The sequence below is a fragment of the Trachypithecus francoisi genome, unplaced genomic scaffold (assembly GCF_009764315.1).
Source record: "Trachypithecus francoisi isolate TF-2019V2 unplaced genomic scaffold, Tfra_2.0 Lachesis_group20, whole genome shotgun sequence".
Classification (NCBI taxonomy): Eukaryota; Metazoa; Chordata; class Mammalia; order Primates; family Cercopithecidae; genus Trachypithecus; species Trachypithecus francoisi.
Genome location: NW_022681466.1, coordinates 18,108,404 through 18,127,000, shown reverse-complemented (window position 1 = coordinate 18,127,000; position 18,597 = coordinate 18,108,404). Strand labels below are relative to the sequence as shown.

The window sequence follows — 18,597 nt, the reverse complement described above, 5'->3', positions numbered from 1 at the left end:
CAGTTACCGTGAGAATGTAATACCGTAATGCATGTCGTTGGCACAAAATCAGTGCCTTGGAGGGCAGTTGCCTCCCTGTTTTCCCTCTTCCTACTGTCTTAATCCTCCTCTCTGCTGCCCTTCAACTGGAAGAGAAGCTGGAGGCAAGTTTGGGAGAAACTACCTCTGAAAAAGATAGTTTTGAGGTGGGCAGAGTCATGGTTTGCAAATCTCCAAGGGTGCACAGGTGAACTTTGATCTCTGACTCTCCAAGATGGAACCAGTACAGCAGCAAGAGGGACAAAAGTGAGACTAGACACAGGACTTTCTCACTACCTATGCAGAAAATTGAGGCAGCTGAGTTCTGTGGCTGAGGGTGGCTGCTTCCCACCACAAAACAGCTGAAGCCAGTGAACGGTGAACGTGGGAACCCTAATGGGCAAGGAGGGCAGGCTAAATTCTCCCCACCCTCTGAGCTGGGTATTATCTGGGATGTTAGATTGCCAAGAAGGGCTGCATTTTTCTGTGTTCTACTTTTGTTGTTGTTATTGTTGTTCTTGCTGTTTTTGAGATGGAGTCTTGCTCTGTTGCCCAAGCTGGAGTGCAGTGGCGTGATCTCAGCTCACTGTAACCTCTGCCTCCTGGGTTCAAGCAATTCTTTTGCTTCAGCCTCCCTAGTAGCTGGGATCACAGGCATGCATTTCAATGCTCGGCTAATTTTTGTATTTTTAGTAGAGATGGGGTTTTGCCATGTTGGCCAGGGTGGTCTTGAACTCCTGACCTCAAGTGATCCGCCCGCCTCAGCCTCCCAAAGTGCTGGGATTACAGGCATGAACCACCCAGCTCAGCCTGTGTCTCTACTTTTGGATGTTTTATTAGTTTCCTGGGAATGCCATAACAAAGTATCACAAAGTGGGTGGCTCAAACAACAGAAACCTATTGTCTCACAGTTCTGGATGCTAAAAGTCCAAGCAAGGTCAGGTGAAGGTAGCGTTGGTTCCTTCTGAAGGCTGTGAGGGAGAATCTGTTGCATGCCTCTCCTCTATCTTCTGGAGGAAGTGGGGGCGGGTGCTGGCAATCTTTGGTGTTTCTTGGCTTGTAGGAGCCAATCTCTACCTTCATGTTCACATAGGTTCTCCCTGTGTGCGTTTCTGTGTTCAAATTCCCTTTTTTATAGGGACACCAGTCACAGTGGATTAGAGGTCCTACCCCACTCTAATATGACCTCATCTTAGCTAATTGCATCTGGAAGGACCTTATTTCCAAATACAGCCACATTCTGAAGTGCCATGGATAAGGACTTCAATATATGGATTTTGCAAACACCAGTAACAGGTGTCTTTGACTGGAGTTGCAGTAAAATCTTGTCCTGCTCCTGCTTAAGAATGTCCTATGCCTCTGTTACCTACAAGATAAAGTGCAAAGCCTGATGATTTGTGAGAGCCTTTGGAGCTGGGCTGCACTGACTGTAACTGTGTCTCTTCCTGAGCCTCTCCACTCCCCACACCCTACACCCATGATGCAACCATTCTGGATGACTCATTGTTGAAGTTCATATTCCCTGCCTTTTCAGCAGGATTGACTCCCACCCCTTCCTAGCTGGATTCTGCTCCTCTATGCAGCTTGCCTTCCTTTCCTTTCTGCTTTTCTTTTTCTTTTCTTTCTTTCTTTTTTTTTTTTTTTTGGACAATGTCTCGTTCTGTTGCCCAGGCTGGAGCGCAGTGGCCCAATCATGGCTCAGACTCAAACTCCTGGGCTCAAGCGATCCTCTCGCCCACCATACCCCGCTAATTAAAAAAACTTTTTGGAGAGATGTCTCACTCACTATGTTGCCTAGGCTCGTCTCGAATTCCTTGCTTCAAGCGATCCTCCTGCTTTGGCATCCCAAAATGCTGGTATTACAGGCGTGAGGGGCTGCGACCGACCGGTTGCAACCTTTCTCGCTCTCCTTCCCCTTCCGCGTCTCTGGGTGAAGTCCCCGCTACAGAATGCATAGCAGAGCATCGTGAGAGTCCCGCATGCCCCGATCCAAGCATGCACCTGTGCAGTTATCTCTGTGCCCCAGGGCCTTGCACTGGGAGCTCCCCAACCAAGAGTATTTTCGATTCAGCCACGCAAAAGCCAAGGCTGGTGCCCCAGAGCCGGGCTTCCAGGCCCTCCCGCCCTCCGCAAAATGCTCTGCCGCCCCATAAGGGCAGGACGCGACCGCACAGGAACAGAGACCAGTCACACTAACGGAGACTCGTCTTTATTGCGGTTTTTCTGGGGGCTGACGCTGGGGGGGGCAGAGGGCAGAGGCCTGGGCCAGGACAGGGCCCGAAGAAAGACTCAGATCCCGGACTGTCCCCCGGGCGCGACGGATGTGGCGGCCGCAGCGGGACAGTGGCGCCCGAGGCAGGGGCGCGGCGCTGGCTCTGCGCCTGCGCGGCGGCCCATGGTCAGGATGCCCGCGGCGTGGTTGCCGCTGGCCTGCAGGAGGCGCTGCAGCCGACCCTGGAGGCCAGGGGGCCCGGACCGCCGCTTGCCCAGCGTGAGGATGCCTGCCGCGTGATTCCCTGCGCCATGCAGCAGCTCGTAGAGGCGGCAAGAGCACGTCTTTTGACGACAGCAGTCGGGCAGGGGCTGTGCAGCCGCCCCGGGCGACAGCAGAGCGGGCGGCAGCAGCAGCAGCAGCAGCAGTAGCGTCACAGCGGCCCAGCAGACCTAGGGAAACGGAGACAGGGCGCTAGGGGTTTTCCCACGGCGCCCGCCACCAGCTCCCACACCCAGGACCTACTCCGCTGGCTCCGCGCCCCCTCCGGGCCTGCACTTCTCTCTGGCTGTCACTTAGTTCTCCTAGATTTGCGCCCTTCCTGGTATCGGGCTACTTTACCTGCTCCTCCTTCAAGATCCAGCAGAGCATCTCTTCCAGGAGGCCTTTTGAGACCCCCTGGGCAGAGTGAATCCCCCTCTCCTCTGGAGACTTAGGCCACTGTGCCCCCACTAGGGCACTTACCACTCCACCTAAAAACAGGCGTGTCTGTCTGCAGAAGAAGTTGTAAACTTGGGAAAAACCGGGCCCTACTGAGTGCCCACCACCTCCTCTCCACAGCAGGGAAACACGTGGAAATCAGGAACTAGCAAGGCTCCAGAATGCTGTCTCATCTGCCTGCCCCCTTTCTGGAGTAACTGAACTCCGTGGCTTTGAACCAGTTTCTTGTCCTTTCAGAGGGCACAGCACCCTTACCTGTAAAGTGGGTATACTAGAAATAATTCCTACTCTGCAGGGCTGCTGGGAGGATGAGAAGAGCTGACAATAAAAAGAGCAAACGGAGCACCTGACACATAGTAAGAGCTCAGCAAACACAGGCTCTTAGCAAAACAGCACCCAACCCAGTGTGAGCCAAGGCAGGTGCTCCTGCCTCAGAGCACACCCAGGAAAAGACCAAGAGTGGAGACACCTTTGGCCTTTCTTCCAGCCCTCTGAGCAAGCGCTAGTTTTGCTTTGCTGGGATGGTGAATCACCCCTCCGTCCCTGGGTCTTTACCTTTGTGGAAGGAAGGTTCATGGTGTCTGGCGCTCAAGGTGGAGTAGCCGGGAAAGGAGATGTCTGTGGTGGTTCAAAAAGCCAGGAACCTTGAGGCTGTCGATTGTGACCCTCTCCCAGGGGTCTGGGGTTTATAGTGCTCTGAGGTGGCAGGGAATTGACAGGCACTTGCGTCCACACCCAGGCCAGACAAAGGCAAGTCTAAGATTAGCCTCCTGCAGGGGGGCCGTCTCCAGGCTGGGCCCAAGGAATGGCCGCTGCGGCGTTCAGAGGCCAGGGTTGGATCACTGTGCTCCTGATCACCCCCTTATCTGTCTGCCTGCTCCCTGGAGATGGGGCGGTATCCAGGCACTAATGAGGCCACCTTGCACCCAGGAATCTGGAAGCACAAAAGAGGCGCTGGCCTGGGACAATATGGAGGGAGGCAGCTACTAATTAGGGGCAGGAGAGAGGCAGATGCACAAGACCCCACATTATGTGTATAGGGGGTGGAGCAGCCAGCAGCAGTCCTCTCCCTCCCCCTCTTCTTGTCACTGCCCCTGGGGACTGTTAGGCTCCAGGACCTTCTTCCTTCATGGAAAGGTTCCTTAGCTGCCCCCCTCCCCCTAGCTTTCTTCTCCCCTTCTGCCCCTTCCACTAGCATCTGATATGGAAAACCTTGAAAACCCAGCCTAGGCAGTAGGAGGTAAGAAGCTAAAACCAAGCCCAATTTCTTTTTCTTTCTTCTCTCTCTCTCTCTCTCTCTCTGTGTGTGTGTGTGTGTGTGACTAAATTTTGGTCTTGTCGCTCAGGCTGGAGTGCAGTGATATGATCATCTTGGCTCACTGCAACCTCTGCCTTGGGTTCAAGTGAGTCTCCTGCCTCAGCCTCCCGAATGGCTAGAATTACAGGTGCACACCACCACAACCAGCTAATTTTTGTATTTTTAATACGGATGGGGTTTCACCGTGTTGGCCAGGGTGGTCTCAAGTGATCCACCCACTTCGGTCTCCCAAAGTGTTGGGATTACAGGTGTGAGCCACCAGACCCATTCTCTTTTTTTTTCTTCCTTCCTTCCTTCCTTCCTTCCTTCTTTCCTTCCTTCCTTCCTTCCTGCATTTCTTTCTTTCTCTCTCTCCCTCTCTCCCTCTTTCTTTCCTTTTTTTTTTTTTTTTTTGAGACAGAGTTTCACTCTTGTTGCCCAGGCTGGAGTACACTGGCGCAATCTCAACTCACTGCAACCTCCACCTCCAGGGTTCAAGCGATTCTCCTGCCTCAGCCTCCTGAGTTGCTGGGATTACAGGCATGCTGCCCGGCTAATTTTGTATTTTTAGTAGAGACGGGGTTTCTCCATGTTGGTCGGGCTGGTCTTGAACTCCCGACCTCAGGTGATCCGCCTGCCTCAGCCACCCAAAGTGCTGGGATTATAGGTGTGAGCCACCATGCCTGGCCTTCTTTCTTTATTTTCTTTCTTGACAAGGTTTGACTCTGTTGCCCAGGCTGGAGTGCAGTGGGACAACCGTTGCTCACTGCAGCACCGAATGCCAGGGCTCAAGCAGTGCTCTCACCACAGCCACAGAAGCAGCTGGGACCACAGATGCGTGCCACCATCCCTGGCTAATATTTAAATTTGTTTGTAGAGACTGGGTCTCTCAGGCTGGTCTCAAATCCCTGGCTCAAGCCATCCTCCCCCTTCGGCCTCCCAAAGTGCTGGGATGACAGCCGAGAGCTACTGTGCCTGACCAAACTCGGTTTCTACCAGAAGCTGATAGAAAGCTTCTACCTCCCCAGCTTTCTCCCTGGCTCAGGCTACCTGGAGGGGAGGGATGTAGTCCCACCCTACAGTCACCACGGAGTGAGCCACCATGCAGTGAAGAACACGTGTCATCTCCAGGTCCAAGCTTCTCTTATTTACAACCTCTTTTTTTTTTTTTTTTGAAGACAGAGTTTTACTCTTGTTGCCCAAGTTAGTGTGCAAAAGCACATTGGCTCACTGCAACCTCCACCTCCTGGGTTCAAGCGATTCTCCTGCCTCAGCCTCCCAAGTATCTGGGATTACAGGTGCGCGCCACCATGTCCAGCTATTTTTTTGTATTTTTAGTAGAAACAGGGTTTCACCATGTTGGCCAGGCTAGTCTCGAACTGCTGATCTCAGGTGATCTGACTGCCTCGGCCTCCCAAAGTGCTGGGATTACAGGTGTGAGCCATGGTGCCTGGCCTACAGCCTCTTTATTGAGCTCCTGCTGTGTGCTACACCAGGCACTGGGCATGGGGGCAACTGTGCATAGGACCTGGCCCAGTTTCCAAGGAGCTCATCATTCCAGGTGGGAGGCAGTTTAGGCATAATAATAGTTCGGTGAAGGAGAGGACTTCTGCCCATGTGAGCAAAGTTGAGCCAGTCACTCTGCCTGGGGTGGGCCTGGTAGGGGGTCCTCAAAGGCCTTGGATGAAAGCTAGTTTACATCGGGGCAGCGGGATGGAGGGCATTACATAGAAGAGACCACTTGAGCAAAATCCTGGAGTTGACAGTGCTTAACAACCCTTAGATGGGAGGTGAGGTGTGGTCCTTAGTCCAGGCCTTCTTTCCAGCAAGGGGAGAGAGGCAGCTGGACATGTAGGTGAGGGCCAAGGTCAAAGGGTCTAATAGGCCAAGCTGATTGGTCTTAATCCTGTGGGTGACGGGGGCTACCATGGGAGGATTTTTTTTTTTTCGAGATGGTCTCGCTGTGTTGCCCAGGCTGGTCTTGAACTCCTGAGCATGAGCCATCCTTCCACCTCAGCCTCTTGAGTAGTTGGGACTACAGGCCCATGCCACTGTGCCCAGCTGCATGGGAAGATTTGAATAGGATGAAGTGACAGGCTGAGGTGGGGGCCGGGTGGGTATGCAGCAAGGCACTGGATGTGGGACATGGAATGGAGAAGTCATTCAGAGGCGCCTGGAAATGCTGCTGCTGCCTCTACTTAGGAGGAGCTGCAGGCTCTTGGTCTGCCCCTCCCACCAGCCTCCAAGATGGAAAACCTTAAAAACTCAGCCCAGGCAGTGGGAGGGAAGGAAGCCAAAACCTAGCCCAGTTTCTTTTTTTCTTTCATTTTAGCCTCTACAACCTTGTGGAGGCTGCGTTTCCTCATTGGTATGGAACAGTGAACCCAGATGGTCACTGGGGTTGCTTCCTGGGATGACGCCTTATAATGTGAAAAATAGCTCTCCCTTCCCCACCGCAGAAGTGCTTTGTGGGTGCTGGCCTGGGATGTGCTAGGAGTCCCCAAAGCCTCCTGTGTGCACATGCAGCCTCGCCAGGCCCAGACCAGAATGTTGGGGGAAAGTCCTGGAGCTCAGTGAGGGAATGGCTGGTCCGGGGTCCACTCTCCCGTTTCCCCAAAGCAGACTCTGAGGCAAGAATCTGGGTGCAAGAGGTTTATTTGGGAGCCATCCCAGGAAGCCCAAGTGGGGAGTGGGGAAGAGAGGGAAGGGAGGAGCTCCTGCAGGAAGTACATGAATGAGTGGGTTACTGCTGTGGGCAACTGGGACTCCATCCTGCTGGGCATCCTCTGAGAGTTTATGTAGAATACACTTCAGAATTGTCCTGCTCAAGGACAATGAAGCTGAGGTCCTGCTCCTTATTGACTCAGGGTTGCTCCTGGAGACATTAACCCCCCGACACTTCCAGCTTGCCCAGTGCACTGACTGAGCACATAGCTGTGGCTGCCAGAGAATCCCCTTGGGCTGTGATACAGGACACCATCGGTGTGCATGGTAACTCTCTAGCAGTGTCCTCCATGCCTGGACACAGGGACACGGGCAGGCACTGCTGGTGTCTACTAACCCCAGAGGCCCATACCTTAGAACTGGTCAGCTAGGCCAAGGCCTCCCTAAGGCCCAGCGGCTCTCGTAGGCAAATATCAGGTGACACAGAGTCAGAGACCCCGGCCAAGGACTCCCCATCCAGAGAGGTCCCAGAGGGAGGAGCAAGGTGGCCTCTGTGGGGAGCTGGGTGGTGGGGCAGGCCTTGAGTCAGGACACCACCCTCTCCTGCAGGCACTGGGCCAGGTGCCTGTGCCGAAGGACCCGGGGCATCGCCGGGGGGAACGGGGAGGAGGGGCAGGCAGCGAGGGCTGCCCGGAGTGCTCGGAAGGCCCCCTGCCCCACCAGGTGGACTCTGGCAGGGCCCACGCTGCCCCAGAACCGCAGGGACTTGTAGCGGGGAGAGGCTTCCTGAAGGCAGTGGTCCAGCTGGGAACAGAACAGCCTGAATGAGCTGGTGTGTGACCATGAGTGTGCACATGAGGCGTGCGTGGCTGTGTCCAGGCTACATGTGTTTAGAAGTTTTGCGTGGGCAGGTGTGTGTCTGTGGGACTCAGCCCTCCCCTCCCAGAGCCCCAGGGAGCTTCTCCTCTGCCGCCGCTCTCCTCCCCATCAGCCCTGATCTGCATGGCACCCTGGGAGTGTGCAGAGTGAAGGGCTCTACAGTCAGACCCTGTCCTCGTCTCCTTTACCTTGTCTCGATTTTCCTCCGACAGATTCCTCAGCCCCCTCAGCGCCACAAACACCTCGTAGTGGGGAGCAGAGCCCGCAAAAGAATCTGTGAACAGACCCCATGTGCACACATACTTCCAGTGAATGGGCAACTGCCAAGTCTAGTGTCCTCTGCCCCATCTGTTCTTCCCCACTCTGAGGTTTTAGGGAAAAAAGAGTTTCCTGGTGGAGAGTGGGATAAATGGAGAGGAACTAGAGTTTGATCCTAAATAGGAGACAGATCAGGAAAGAAAATGGGTAGAGACTGCGGCAGGATGGATGAGAGTTAGATGCAGAGAAGGACTTTTGTAGGAGTGGTAAAGGAGGCTGAGAGTTACCTCTTTCCTAGCAGTCCCCTGGCAGAGGAGGTAGAAGTTGAAGGGTAGCCCAAGGATGGTAGGCAGGAACCAGTGGGGAAGCTCACCCAGAATGCTGCTCTCCACACAGCCGTGGTCCAGCAGCTTGGCCCCTGGCCACTGCCCCACTGCCTGGCCCAGGGCCTCAGAGAACAGGTCCTCGCCAATATCTTCACCTCGCACACTCAGGGTCTGGCCCAGCCTGAAGAGGAGGAAGGGAGAGGCAGTGGAACCCAGGACACAAGGATGGCCCTTCAGCTCCCCAGGGTCACCTACCTGTAGATGAACCTGACGACTGGGCACTGATTGTAGACACCAACCACTCGCACCACATCACCCAGGCGGCACCTGATGGGGTGCAAGTGGGAGTAAGGTCGGGCCCAAGGGCTTCTGAGTTCATGCCCCGGGCCCCCAGCATGGTCCCATAGGGCCCCAGGTAGCAGGGACTGTGCCGCTGATCACCTGGTGAGGCTGGCGCGGTCCGTCAGCACCAGCTCATACTCCTTGCCCTGCTGGGCCTCGGCTAAAAGGAGGGTGGAGGCAGCTTCCTCCTGGGTGCCTTCCTTGACTGGTAGCAGCTCGATAAACGGGGCCCCGGGGGGCAGTAGGTAGAGTCCATAGGGCTGCTCTGGCTGTAGGTTTAGGCCCAGCACCCCTGTGGAAGCAAAGCAGCCTCCTCAGTGTCTGCTGGTGCCATTGCTTTCTGCCAGGCAGTAGCCCCTCCTGGACCCCAGGCCTGATCCTCTGAGCACCCAATCCTCCTGCTGCCCTTCTACCGCATCCTTCCTGGCTCTCCTAGGCTCAGCGGGCTGCCTCTTAGGCCCTCACTGGAAAGAGGCAGAGTGCTGTGGTCCTGGAGGGGGCAGACCTGGGAGTGAATCCTGGTGTCACATGAATTTGTGCAAGACTCTTTTTTCCTCTCTCTCTCTCTTTTTTTTGAGACGGAGTCTCGATCTGTCGCCCAGGCTGGAGTGCAGTGGCCGGATCTCAGCTCACTGCAAGCTCCGCCTCCCAGGTTCACGCCATTCTCCTGCCTCAGCCTCCTGAGTAGCTGGCACTACAGGCGCCCGCCACCTCGCCCAGCTAGTTTTTTGTATTTTTAGTAGAGACGGGGTTTCACCATGTTAGCCAGGATGGTCTCGATCTCCTGACCTCATGATCCGCCCGTCTTGGCCTCCCAAAGTGCTGGGATTACAGGCTTGAGCCACCGCGCCTGGCCTCTCTTTTTTTTTTGAGGCAGAGTCTCGCTCTGTCACCCAGGCTGGAGTGCAGTGGTGCGATCTCAGCTCAGTGATTCAGTGATTCCTGGGTTCAAGTGTTCTCCTGCCTGAGCCTCCTGAGTAGCTGGGATTACAGGCGCCAGCCACCACACCTGGCTAATTTTTGTATTTTTAGTAGAGACAGGGTTTCACCACATTGGCCAGGCTGGTCTCGAACTCCTAACTTCAGATGATCCACACCCCTCAGCCTCCCAAAGTGCTGGAATTACATGTGTGAGCCACTGCCCCGGCCTTTATTTTTTTTTTTTGGAGACAGGGTCTTGCTCTGTCACGCAGGCTGGAGTGCAATGGCGCAATCTCAGCTCACTCACTACAACTTCTGCCTCCCAGGTTCAAGCAATTCTCCCGCCTCAGCCTCCCAGATAGCTGGGATTATAGGCACGCGCCACCATGCCCCGCTAGTTTTTGTATTTTTAGTAGAGATGGGGTTTCACAATGTTGGCCACGCTGGTCTGGAACTCCTGACCTCAAGTGATCCATCCGCCTTGGCCTCCCAAAGTGCCAGATTACAGGCATGAGCCACTGCGCCCAGCTACAAGACTCTTAACCTAGGTAAGCCTGAATTTCTTCACTTGTGAAAGGAGGCTGCTGTCCCTAGCATGCAGCTTGTTAGGGAGGATTAAATGAGATGATTATGTAGGGCCCAATGCATGGCTGTTAGCCATGTGACCTCTGACCCTTGCCCCCACCTCACTGGCCTTGAGTCCCACTGACCTCCCGAGGCAGCATAAGCAGGAGAGAAGAAAGCTAGTCCTTGGCACCACAAGGTCCCGAGGGCAGCCACAGCCTCGGCCTGGCCTCCTGCATCCAGAGTCACCACCACCTGCAGCTTTGGCCAGAGCCGAAGGGCCATTCCCCGGGGCCCCTGCTCTAGGGCCTCCCGCAGCTCAGCTGCCCGTTCAGGAAGAGGTGCTCCAGGGTTCCCAGCAGCTATTGCCCCAGCCAGCTCTTCACCGTCAGCCTCCAGACCCAAGAAAACATCCAGGAGTTCGACCGCCGTCCCAGCCTCCAGTGCCCTCAGCCCTGGGGACCTCAGTGCGTCCAGCAGCAGGGCCTTAGGGTCCTTGGTTCCACGGGTGCCTACCCGGCCCAGGGTATTCCCAGGCCAAGGCAGGGGTTGGGGCCAAGGGGATGTAAGGGTCACGCGGGCAGTGCCTCCCTGAGCCAGCACTTCTGGGTAGGCCTTGTTTAGGGCTACCAGACCCAGCACGGTGGCCTGGAGGAGGAAAGAGAGTGTGTTGGTCTGGCGTCAGAACCAGACCCAGAACCCCCATTTGAGGGTTCTTTGCCCACCATGATGGGAGGGTTTGGTTGCAAGTCAGAGGTCTCTGGTGGGACTGGGCTCTGGCCATCCTAGATTACCTGCAGAGAGGCCTCCCCCAGGTCCTGGTTAGAGGTCGGGGGCGGTGGCTGCTCTCCACTTTCTTCCTCCTGGGTCTGGCTGGCCTTGGTCAGAGGGAGATGATTCCGGAAGGTGCTTACGTCTATAGCCCCAATGACAACAGAAACGCCTCAGGAAGCCAGTTTCCCAAGAGTTTCAGGCAAGACTGGTGAGACCCTTGAGGGAGGAACTGAGAATAGTCCTGGGGTAGAGGGGCTGTAAGGACCCAGCATGGGAAATTCATCCTGGACAAGAGAGCCAGTCCTGGGTCTCTGTGTCAGGCCACTCGGTTGGCAGTGGAGGAGGTATGGGGGCCTTCAGGCTCTGGAATCTGATGGTCCTGTGGGATTTTTCTCTTTGGGTCACCTCCCCAGACCCTGGGAAACACACCTGTGAAGGAACAGTGGGGGCGCTGGGCTCCCTGTAGACACCACCTCAGGGCCTGCTGCTGGCTCTGGTGCACGCGGAGCGTGCTCTGCTCCAGCCTCCATCGCTGCCAGGTGGCTGCCCAGACCAAGGCCCCCCATGCCACTCGGTGCTGGATGCCAGCAAGCCAGGACAGCCTGGCATCCTGGGACCGCTGCTGCATGAGCAAGGCCAATGTTGGCAGCAGCAGCAGCAGTAGCAGCAGCAGGAATGGCCACAGCAGCATCTCTAAGCAGCTCCTGGGAGGAGGAAGGAACCCAGATATGGGGGCATGCAGCAATTACCCATTTCTCCCCCACACTCTACTGCATACAGGAAAACCAAGGAAAAATGAAGTTTTGGAAGAAGGCCAGACCCTGTGGGACAGGTGATGTGGAGGAGAGACTATCAAAGCTTTGGAGTCCCACTGACCTGAGTTCAGATCCTGCCTCTGCCGCTTGTTAGCTGTAGGACCCTGAGCAACTTAGCAGGCTGCACTGAGCTCCATTTCCTGATCTGCAAAATGGGAATAAGAATAAGAATGCCTGTTTCAGAAGGTAGGGATGGGCCGGGCGAGGTGGCTCACACCTGTAATCCCAGCACTTTGGGAGGCTGAGGCAGGAGAATCACTTGAGCCCAGGAGTTCGCAACCAGCCTGAGCAACATAGGGCGACTCCATCTCTACAAAAAACTGAAAAACTAGCCCAGCGTGGTGGCACACCCATAGTTGCAGCTACCTGGGAAGCTGAGATGGGAGGATCCCTTGAGCCCAGGAGGTCAGGGCTGCAGTGAGCTGAGATCATGCCACTGCACTCCAGCTTGGGCAACAGAGTGAGACCTTGTCTAAAAAACAAACAAAAAATAAAAAAAAAAAGAAAGAAAGAAAGAAAAAAAGAAAAAGAAAAACAAGAAGGCACAGGAAGGGAAGGTACAGGAAGGGTTTGATACAGGGTTGATCCGGCACACAGCGGCTGCGTAATGACATCTCTTGCCCACTCCCGAGCGGCTTTGCTTTCTCTCAGGATCCACCCTGTCCCAGCTCCTTGTCCCTCCTGAGCCCCGGGCTGTGGGGTCCATGCCCACATGCACCTGTCACAGCCCACTTCTGCCTACTCCCGGCACGTGACGGAGACCCCTGGGTGACTCTGGGTCTCAGCACACATCCGGCCAGAAAGAAGGAGCGATGGCTTTAAAGGGCTGGGTCCCAACTGGGAAATCCGGCCGCCAGGCCTGAAGGAGGAGCTGGAGGAGGGGGTGCTCTTAAAGGGGCAGGTTGCCTACAGGACTGCCTGTCGGGTGCTAGCCCAGGTTGGCAGTTGGGGGAGTTAGGGCCAGACTAGCATGGTCCTCAAACTCGTGCAGGTGAAGGAACAGAAAGGTGTGTGTGGGAAAGAGCGACATTAAGTCACTTGAGCTGGGAGAGAGGCAAACTTTACCTTCAAGCAGGCTCAAGCTTGAGAACTCTTAAAACCCCAACGCGGCTGAGCACGGTGGCTCATGTCTGTAATCCCAGCACTTTGGGAGGCCGAGACGGGTGGATCATCTGAGGTCAGGAGTTTGACATCAGCCTGACCAACATGGTGAAACTCCATCTCTACTAAAAATACAAAATTAGCCAGAAGTGGTGGCACATGCCTGTAATCCCAGCTACTTGGGAGGCTGAGGCAGGAGAATCGCTTGAACCGGGAGGCAGAGGTGCCACCACGCCTGGCTAATTTTTGTATTTTTAGTAGAGACGGGGTTTCACCATGTTGGCCAGGCTGGTCTCAAACTCTTGACCTCATGTGATCCACCCTCCTTGGCCTCCCAAAGTGCTGGGATTACAGGTGTGAGCCACCATGCCCAGCCAGTCACATACAGTTTATCTTAACTTTATGTGGTTATTGGGTGACCATCTGCGTTAGCTTACTGGCTTTATCCCAAGGAAAATTACAAACTTTTTTTTTTTTTTTTTTTTTTTTTTTGCAGAGTTTTTCTCGTTGCCCAGGCTGGAGTGCAATGGCACGATCTCAGCTCACTGCAACCTCCACCTCCCAGATTCAAGCAATTCTCCTGCCTCAGCCTCCTGAGTAGCTGGGATTATAGGTGTGCATCACCACACCCAGCTAATTTTTTGTATTTTTAGTAGAGACGGGGTTTCACCATGTTGGCCAGGCTGGTCTCAAACTCCTGACTTCAAGTGATCCACCTGCCTCGGCCTCCCAAAGTGCTGGGATTACAGGCGTGAGCCACTGCACCCCCAGCCAGTCACATATAGTTTATCTTAACTTTACCTGGTTATTGGGTGACCATCTGTGTTAGCCTTATTGCCTTTTCCCCAAGCAAAATTACAAACTTCTCTTTTTTTTTTTTTTTGAGATGGAGTCTCGCTCTGTCGCCGAGGCTGGAGTGCAGTGGTGCAAACTCGGTCAGCTCACTGCAAGCTCCGCCTCTTGGGTTCACGCCATTCTCCTGCCTCAGCCTCCCGAGTAGCTGGGACTACAGGTGCCCACCACCATGCCCGGCTAATTTTTTTGTATTTTTAGTAGAGATGGGGCTTCACCGTGTTAGCCAGGATGGTCTCCATCTCCTGATCTCGTGATCTACCCGCCTTGGCCTCCCAAAGTGCCGGGACTACAGGTGTGAGCCACAGCACCCGGCCTGTTTTTTGTTTTTGAGACAGGGTCTTGCTCTATTGCCCAGGCTGGAGTGCAGTGGTGTGATCATAGCTCACTGCAACCTCAACCTCCTGGGCTCAAGCCATCCTCCTGTCTCAGCCTCCTGAGGGGCTGGAACTACAGGCACGCACCACTACACTCAGCTAATTTTATTTTTTGTTGAGACAGGACCTCCCTATGTTACCCAGGCTAGTGTGTTTTTTTTTTTTTTTTTTTTGAGACGGAGTCTCGCTCTGCCGCCCAGGCTGGAGTGCAGTGGCCGGATCTCGGCTCACTGCAAGCTCCGCCTCCCGGGTTCACGCCATTCTCCTGCCTCAGCCTCCCGAGTAGCTGGGACTACAGGCGCCCGCCACGTCGCCCGGCTAGTTTTTTGTATTTTTAGTAGAGACGGGGTTTCACCGTGTTAGCCAGGATGGTCTCGATCTCCTGACCTCGTGATCCGCCCGTCTCGGCCTCCCAAAGTGCTGGGATTACAGGCTTGAGCCACCGCGCCCGGCCTTTTTTTTTTTTTTAGACGGAGTCTTGCTCTGCCGCCCAGGCTGGAGTGCAGTGGCCGGCTCTCAGCTCACTGCAAGCTCCGCCTCCCGGGTTCACGCCATTCTCCTGTCTCAGCCTCCCGAGTAGCTGGGACTACAGGTGCCCGCCTCGTCGCCCGGCTAGTTTTTTGTATTTTTTAGTAGAGACGGGGTTTCACTGTATTAGCCAGGATGGTCTCGATCTCCTGACCTCGTGATCCGCCCGTCTCGGCCTCCCAAAGTGCTGGGATTACAGGCTTGAGCCACCGCGCCCGGCCGCTAGTGTGTTCTTGACCTAGGCTCTCAAAACTCTAAAACCACTCCCTTCCTCCCCTCACTTGCCCCTGGGTAACTTTGAGAAGAGAGCTACTGCTTGCTGAATACCTCTCTTCTCTTCACAGCTGAGCGTCTTTCAACAGGTGTGTTCTCACTCTCTGGCTCACTCACCTCACTTTTACGTTTCTTTTTGCTGAGATCTTGCATTTGCTTTTATTATTTATTTAGAGACAGGGTCTCCATCTGTTGTCCAGGCTGGAGTTCAGTTACCTGGTCACAGCTCATTGCAACCTTAAACTCCTGGGATCAAGTGATCCTCCCACCCTAGCCCCTGAGTGGCTAGGACTACAGACATGTGTCACCACACCCAGCTAATTAAAAAAATTTTTTTTGTAGAGATGGGGGTCTCACTATGTTGCCCAGACTGGTCTGGAACTCCCGGTCTCAGCAGTCCTCCTACCTTAGCCTTCCAAAGTGCTGGAATTACAGATGTGAGGCACTAGTCCTGGCCCAGTAACAGCTTTATTAGATATAATTCACATACCATACAAATCACCCAGTTAGTGTACAATTCAAGATCTAATACATCCAGAGATATGTGCAACCAACACCACAGACAATTTTATAACATTTTCATTACCTCAAAAATAAACCCTGCGGAGTCTCTCTGAGCCTACTCTGCCTCAGGAGACTGCCCAATTTGTTAAATAAAATAAAATAGCCGGGCGCGGTGGTCAAGCCTGTAATCCCAGCACTTTGGGAGGCCGAGACGGGCGGATCACGAGGTCAGGAGATCGAGACCATCCTGGCTAACATGGTGAAACCCCGTCTCTACTAAAAATACAAAAAAACTAGCCGGGCGAGGTGGCGGGCGCCTGTAGTCCCAGCTACTCGGGAGGCTGAGGCAGGAGAATGGCGTAAACCCGGGAGGCGGAGCTTGCAGTGAGCTGAGATCCGGCCACTGCACTCCAGCCTGGGCGACAGTGCGAGACTCCGTCTCAAAAAAAAAAAAAAATAAAATAAAATAAAATAAAATAAAATAAAATAAAATACCCCAAACATGGGCTGGGGGTGGTGGCACACACCTATAATCCCAGAAATTTGGGAGGCCAAAGCAGGTGAATCACCTGAGGTCAGGAGTTCAAGACCAGCCTGGCCAACATGGCAAAACTCTGTCTGTACTAAAAATACAAAAATTAGTTGGGCGTGGTAGCGGGCACCTATAATCCCAGCTGCTTAGGAAGCTGAGGCAGGAGAATCGCTTGAAACTGGGAGGCGGAGATTGTAGTGGGCCGAGATGGCGCCACTGCACTCCAGCCTGGGAGACAGAGTGAGACTCTGTCTCAAGAAAAACAAACAAACAAAACCCCCAACAAACCCCAAACCCTGTATCCTTTCACTGTTACCTCCAAACTCCTTCCCAGCCTCTGGCAACCTCAAATTTACTTTCTGTCTCCATAGATTTGCCTATCCTAGACATTTCCTATAAATGGCATCATATAATATGTGGTCTTTTGTACTTGGCTTCTTTTCTTTTACCTCGCTCTGTCACCCAGGCTGGAGTGCAGTAGCATGACCACAGCTACAGTGATCCTCCCACCTCAGCCTCCTGAGTAGGTGGGACTATAGGGGTGCACCACCACATCCAGCTACTTTTTGTTCTTTTTGTAGAGATGGGGTTTCACCGTGTTGTCCAGGCTGGTCTTCAACTGCTGCACTCCAGTGATCCCTCGCCTCAGCCTCCCAAAGTGCTGAAATCCCAGGCGTGAGCCACCGTGCCCGGCCTGGTTCCTTTCATCTAGCATGATGTTGTCAAGGTTCATCCATGTAGTCCTGTGTCAGCACTTCACTCCTTTTTATGGCTGTACATTCCATTGTACACATATACCATAATACATTTTGTTTCTTCATCAGTTGATGGGCATTTGGGTTGTCTGTTTCTGCCCTTTGGCTATTACGCATGATGCTGTTATGAACATTTATCACAGTGTTTCTGTAAATATATGTTCTCATTGTTCTTATGTAGATACATACAAGTGGAACGGCTGGGTCTTTTTATTTGAGACAAGAGTCTTGCTCTGTCGCCCAGGCTGGAGTGCAATGGCGCGATCTTGGCTCACTGCAATCTCTGCCTCCCGGGTTCAAGCAATTCTCCTGCCTCAGCCTCCCGAGTAGCTGGGATTACAGGCGCCCGCCACCACACCCGGCTAATTTTTTTTGTATTTTTAGTAGAGATGGGGTTTCACCATGTTGGCCAGGCTGGTCTGGAACTCATGACCTCAGGTGATCCACCTGCCTCTGCCTCCCGAAATGCTGGGATTACAGGCGTGAGCCACCGTGCCTGGCTCTATTTGTTCCTTTTTTTTTTTCCTTTGAGACGGAGTCTCGCTCTGTTGCCCAGGCTGGAGTGCAGTAGCCGGATCTTGGCTCACTGCAAGCTCCATGTTCCGGGTTTATGCCATTCTCCTGCCTCAGTCTCCTGAGTAGCTGGGACTACAGGTGCCCACCACCTTGCCCGGCTAGTTTTTTGTATTTTTTTGTATTTTTTTTTTTTTGAGACGGAGTCTCGCTCTATCACCCAGGCTGGATTGCAGTGGCCAGATCTCAGCTCACTTCAAGCTCCGCCTCCTGGGTTCACGCCATTCTCCTGCCTCAGCCTCCCAATTAGCTGGGACCACAGGCGCCCACCACCTCACCCGGCTAGTTTTTTGTATTTTTTAGTAGAGACGGGGTTTCATCGGGTTAGTCAGGGTGGTCTCCATCTCCTGACCTCGTGATCCGCCCGTCTCGGCCTCCCAAAGTGCTGGGATTACAGGCTTGAGCCACCGCGCCCGGCCGTTTTATTTTGTAGTAGAGACGGGGTTTCACCGTGTTAGCCAGGATGGTCTCCATCTCCTGACCTTGTGATCCACCCATCTCGGCCTCCCAAAGTGCTGGGATTACAGGTTTGAGCCACCGCGCCCGGCCTCTATTTGTTCCTTAAGAGTCAGCTCCAGGCTGGGCATGGTGACTTACGCCTGTAATCCCAGCATTTTGGGAGGCCAAAGTGGGTGGATTACCTGAGGTCGTGAGTTTGAGACCAGCCTGGTTAACATGGTGAAACCCCCATCTCTGCTGAAAACACAAAAATTAGCCAGGAGTGGTGGCACCTGTAATCCCAGCTACTCAATTAAAACAAAACAAAACAAAACAAAAAAACTTCAAGTTGTGCAGTGTCCTTCCTGCATGTTCTTTTGCATAATGACTTTGGGATGCCTTGATTGCAGCGGGAACTGATATCCTAGCATAATCAGTTGCAGTAGCTCCCTTTCTCCAACTGTGAGCCTCTGCGGGGAAGGAACCATTTCTCGGCCGGGCGCGGTGGCTCAAGCCTGTAATCCCAGCACTTTGGGAGGCCGAGACGGGTGGATCACGAGGTCAAGAGATCGAGACCATCCTGGCTAACACTGTGAAACCCCGTCTCTACTAAAAAATACAAAAAAAAACTAGCCGGGCAAGGTGGCGGGCGCCTGTAGTCCCAGCTACTCGGGAGGCTGAGGCAGGAGAATGGCGTGAACCTGGGAGGCGGAGCTTGTAGTGAGCTGAGATCCGGCCACTGCACTCCAGCCCCGGCGACAGAGTGAGACTCCGTCTCAAAAAAAAAAAAAAAGGAACCATTTCTCATCCCACATACAATGCTGAACTCAGGGTCAGATACTCTAAATGTGCTGAATCTCAAGGACAAGTTTTC

At 53.9% G+C, this 18,597-nt stretch overlaps 2 protein-coding genes across 3 annotated transcripts; both read right to left on the bottom strand.

Moving 5' to 3' along the window:
• Positions 1–2,307: 2,307 nt before the first annotated feature.
• HCRT (hypocretin neuropeptide precursor) lies at positions 2,308–3,526 on the bottom strand. Its single transcript, XM_033181954.1, has 2 exons — positions 3,506–3,526; positions 2,308–2,682 (listed from the first exon to the last, which is right to left on the bottom strand). The coding sequence occupies exons 1-2, from the start codon at positions 3,524–3,526 to the stop codon at positions 2,308–2,310; spliced, it is 396 nt and encodes a 131-aa protein (XP_033037845.1).
• Positions 3,527–6,884: 3,358 nt separating this feature from the next.
• Positions 6,885–12,732, bottom strand: GHDC (GH3 domain containing). 2 transcript variants are annotated; one of them, XM_033182985.1, is made up of 10 exons: positions 12,509–12,732; positions 11,852–11,935; positions 11,405–11,679; positions 10,996–11,117; positions 10,348–10,849; positions 8,816–9,008; positions 8,630–8,701; positions 8,422–8,555; positions 7,979–8,064; positions 6,885–7,715 (listed from the first exon to the last, which is right to left on the bottom strand). In XM_033182985.1, the coding sequence occupies exons 3-10, from the start codon at positions 11,664–11,666 to the stop codon at positions 7,497–7,499; spliced, it is 1,590 nt and encodes a 529-aa protein (XP_033038876.1). In that variant the 5' UTR covers positions 11,667–11,679; positions 11,852–11,935; positions 12,509–12,732; the 3' UTR covers positions 6,885–7,496. The 2 variants fall into 2 exon arrangements, with proteins under 2 accessions (XP_033038876.1, XP_033038877.1); XM_033182986.1 differs by lacking the exon at positions 12,509–12,732 and adding an exon at positions 12,157–12,215.
• Positions 12,733–18,597: the final 5,865 nt, after the last annotated feature.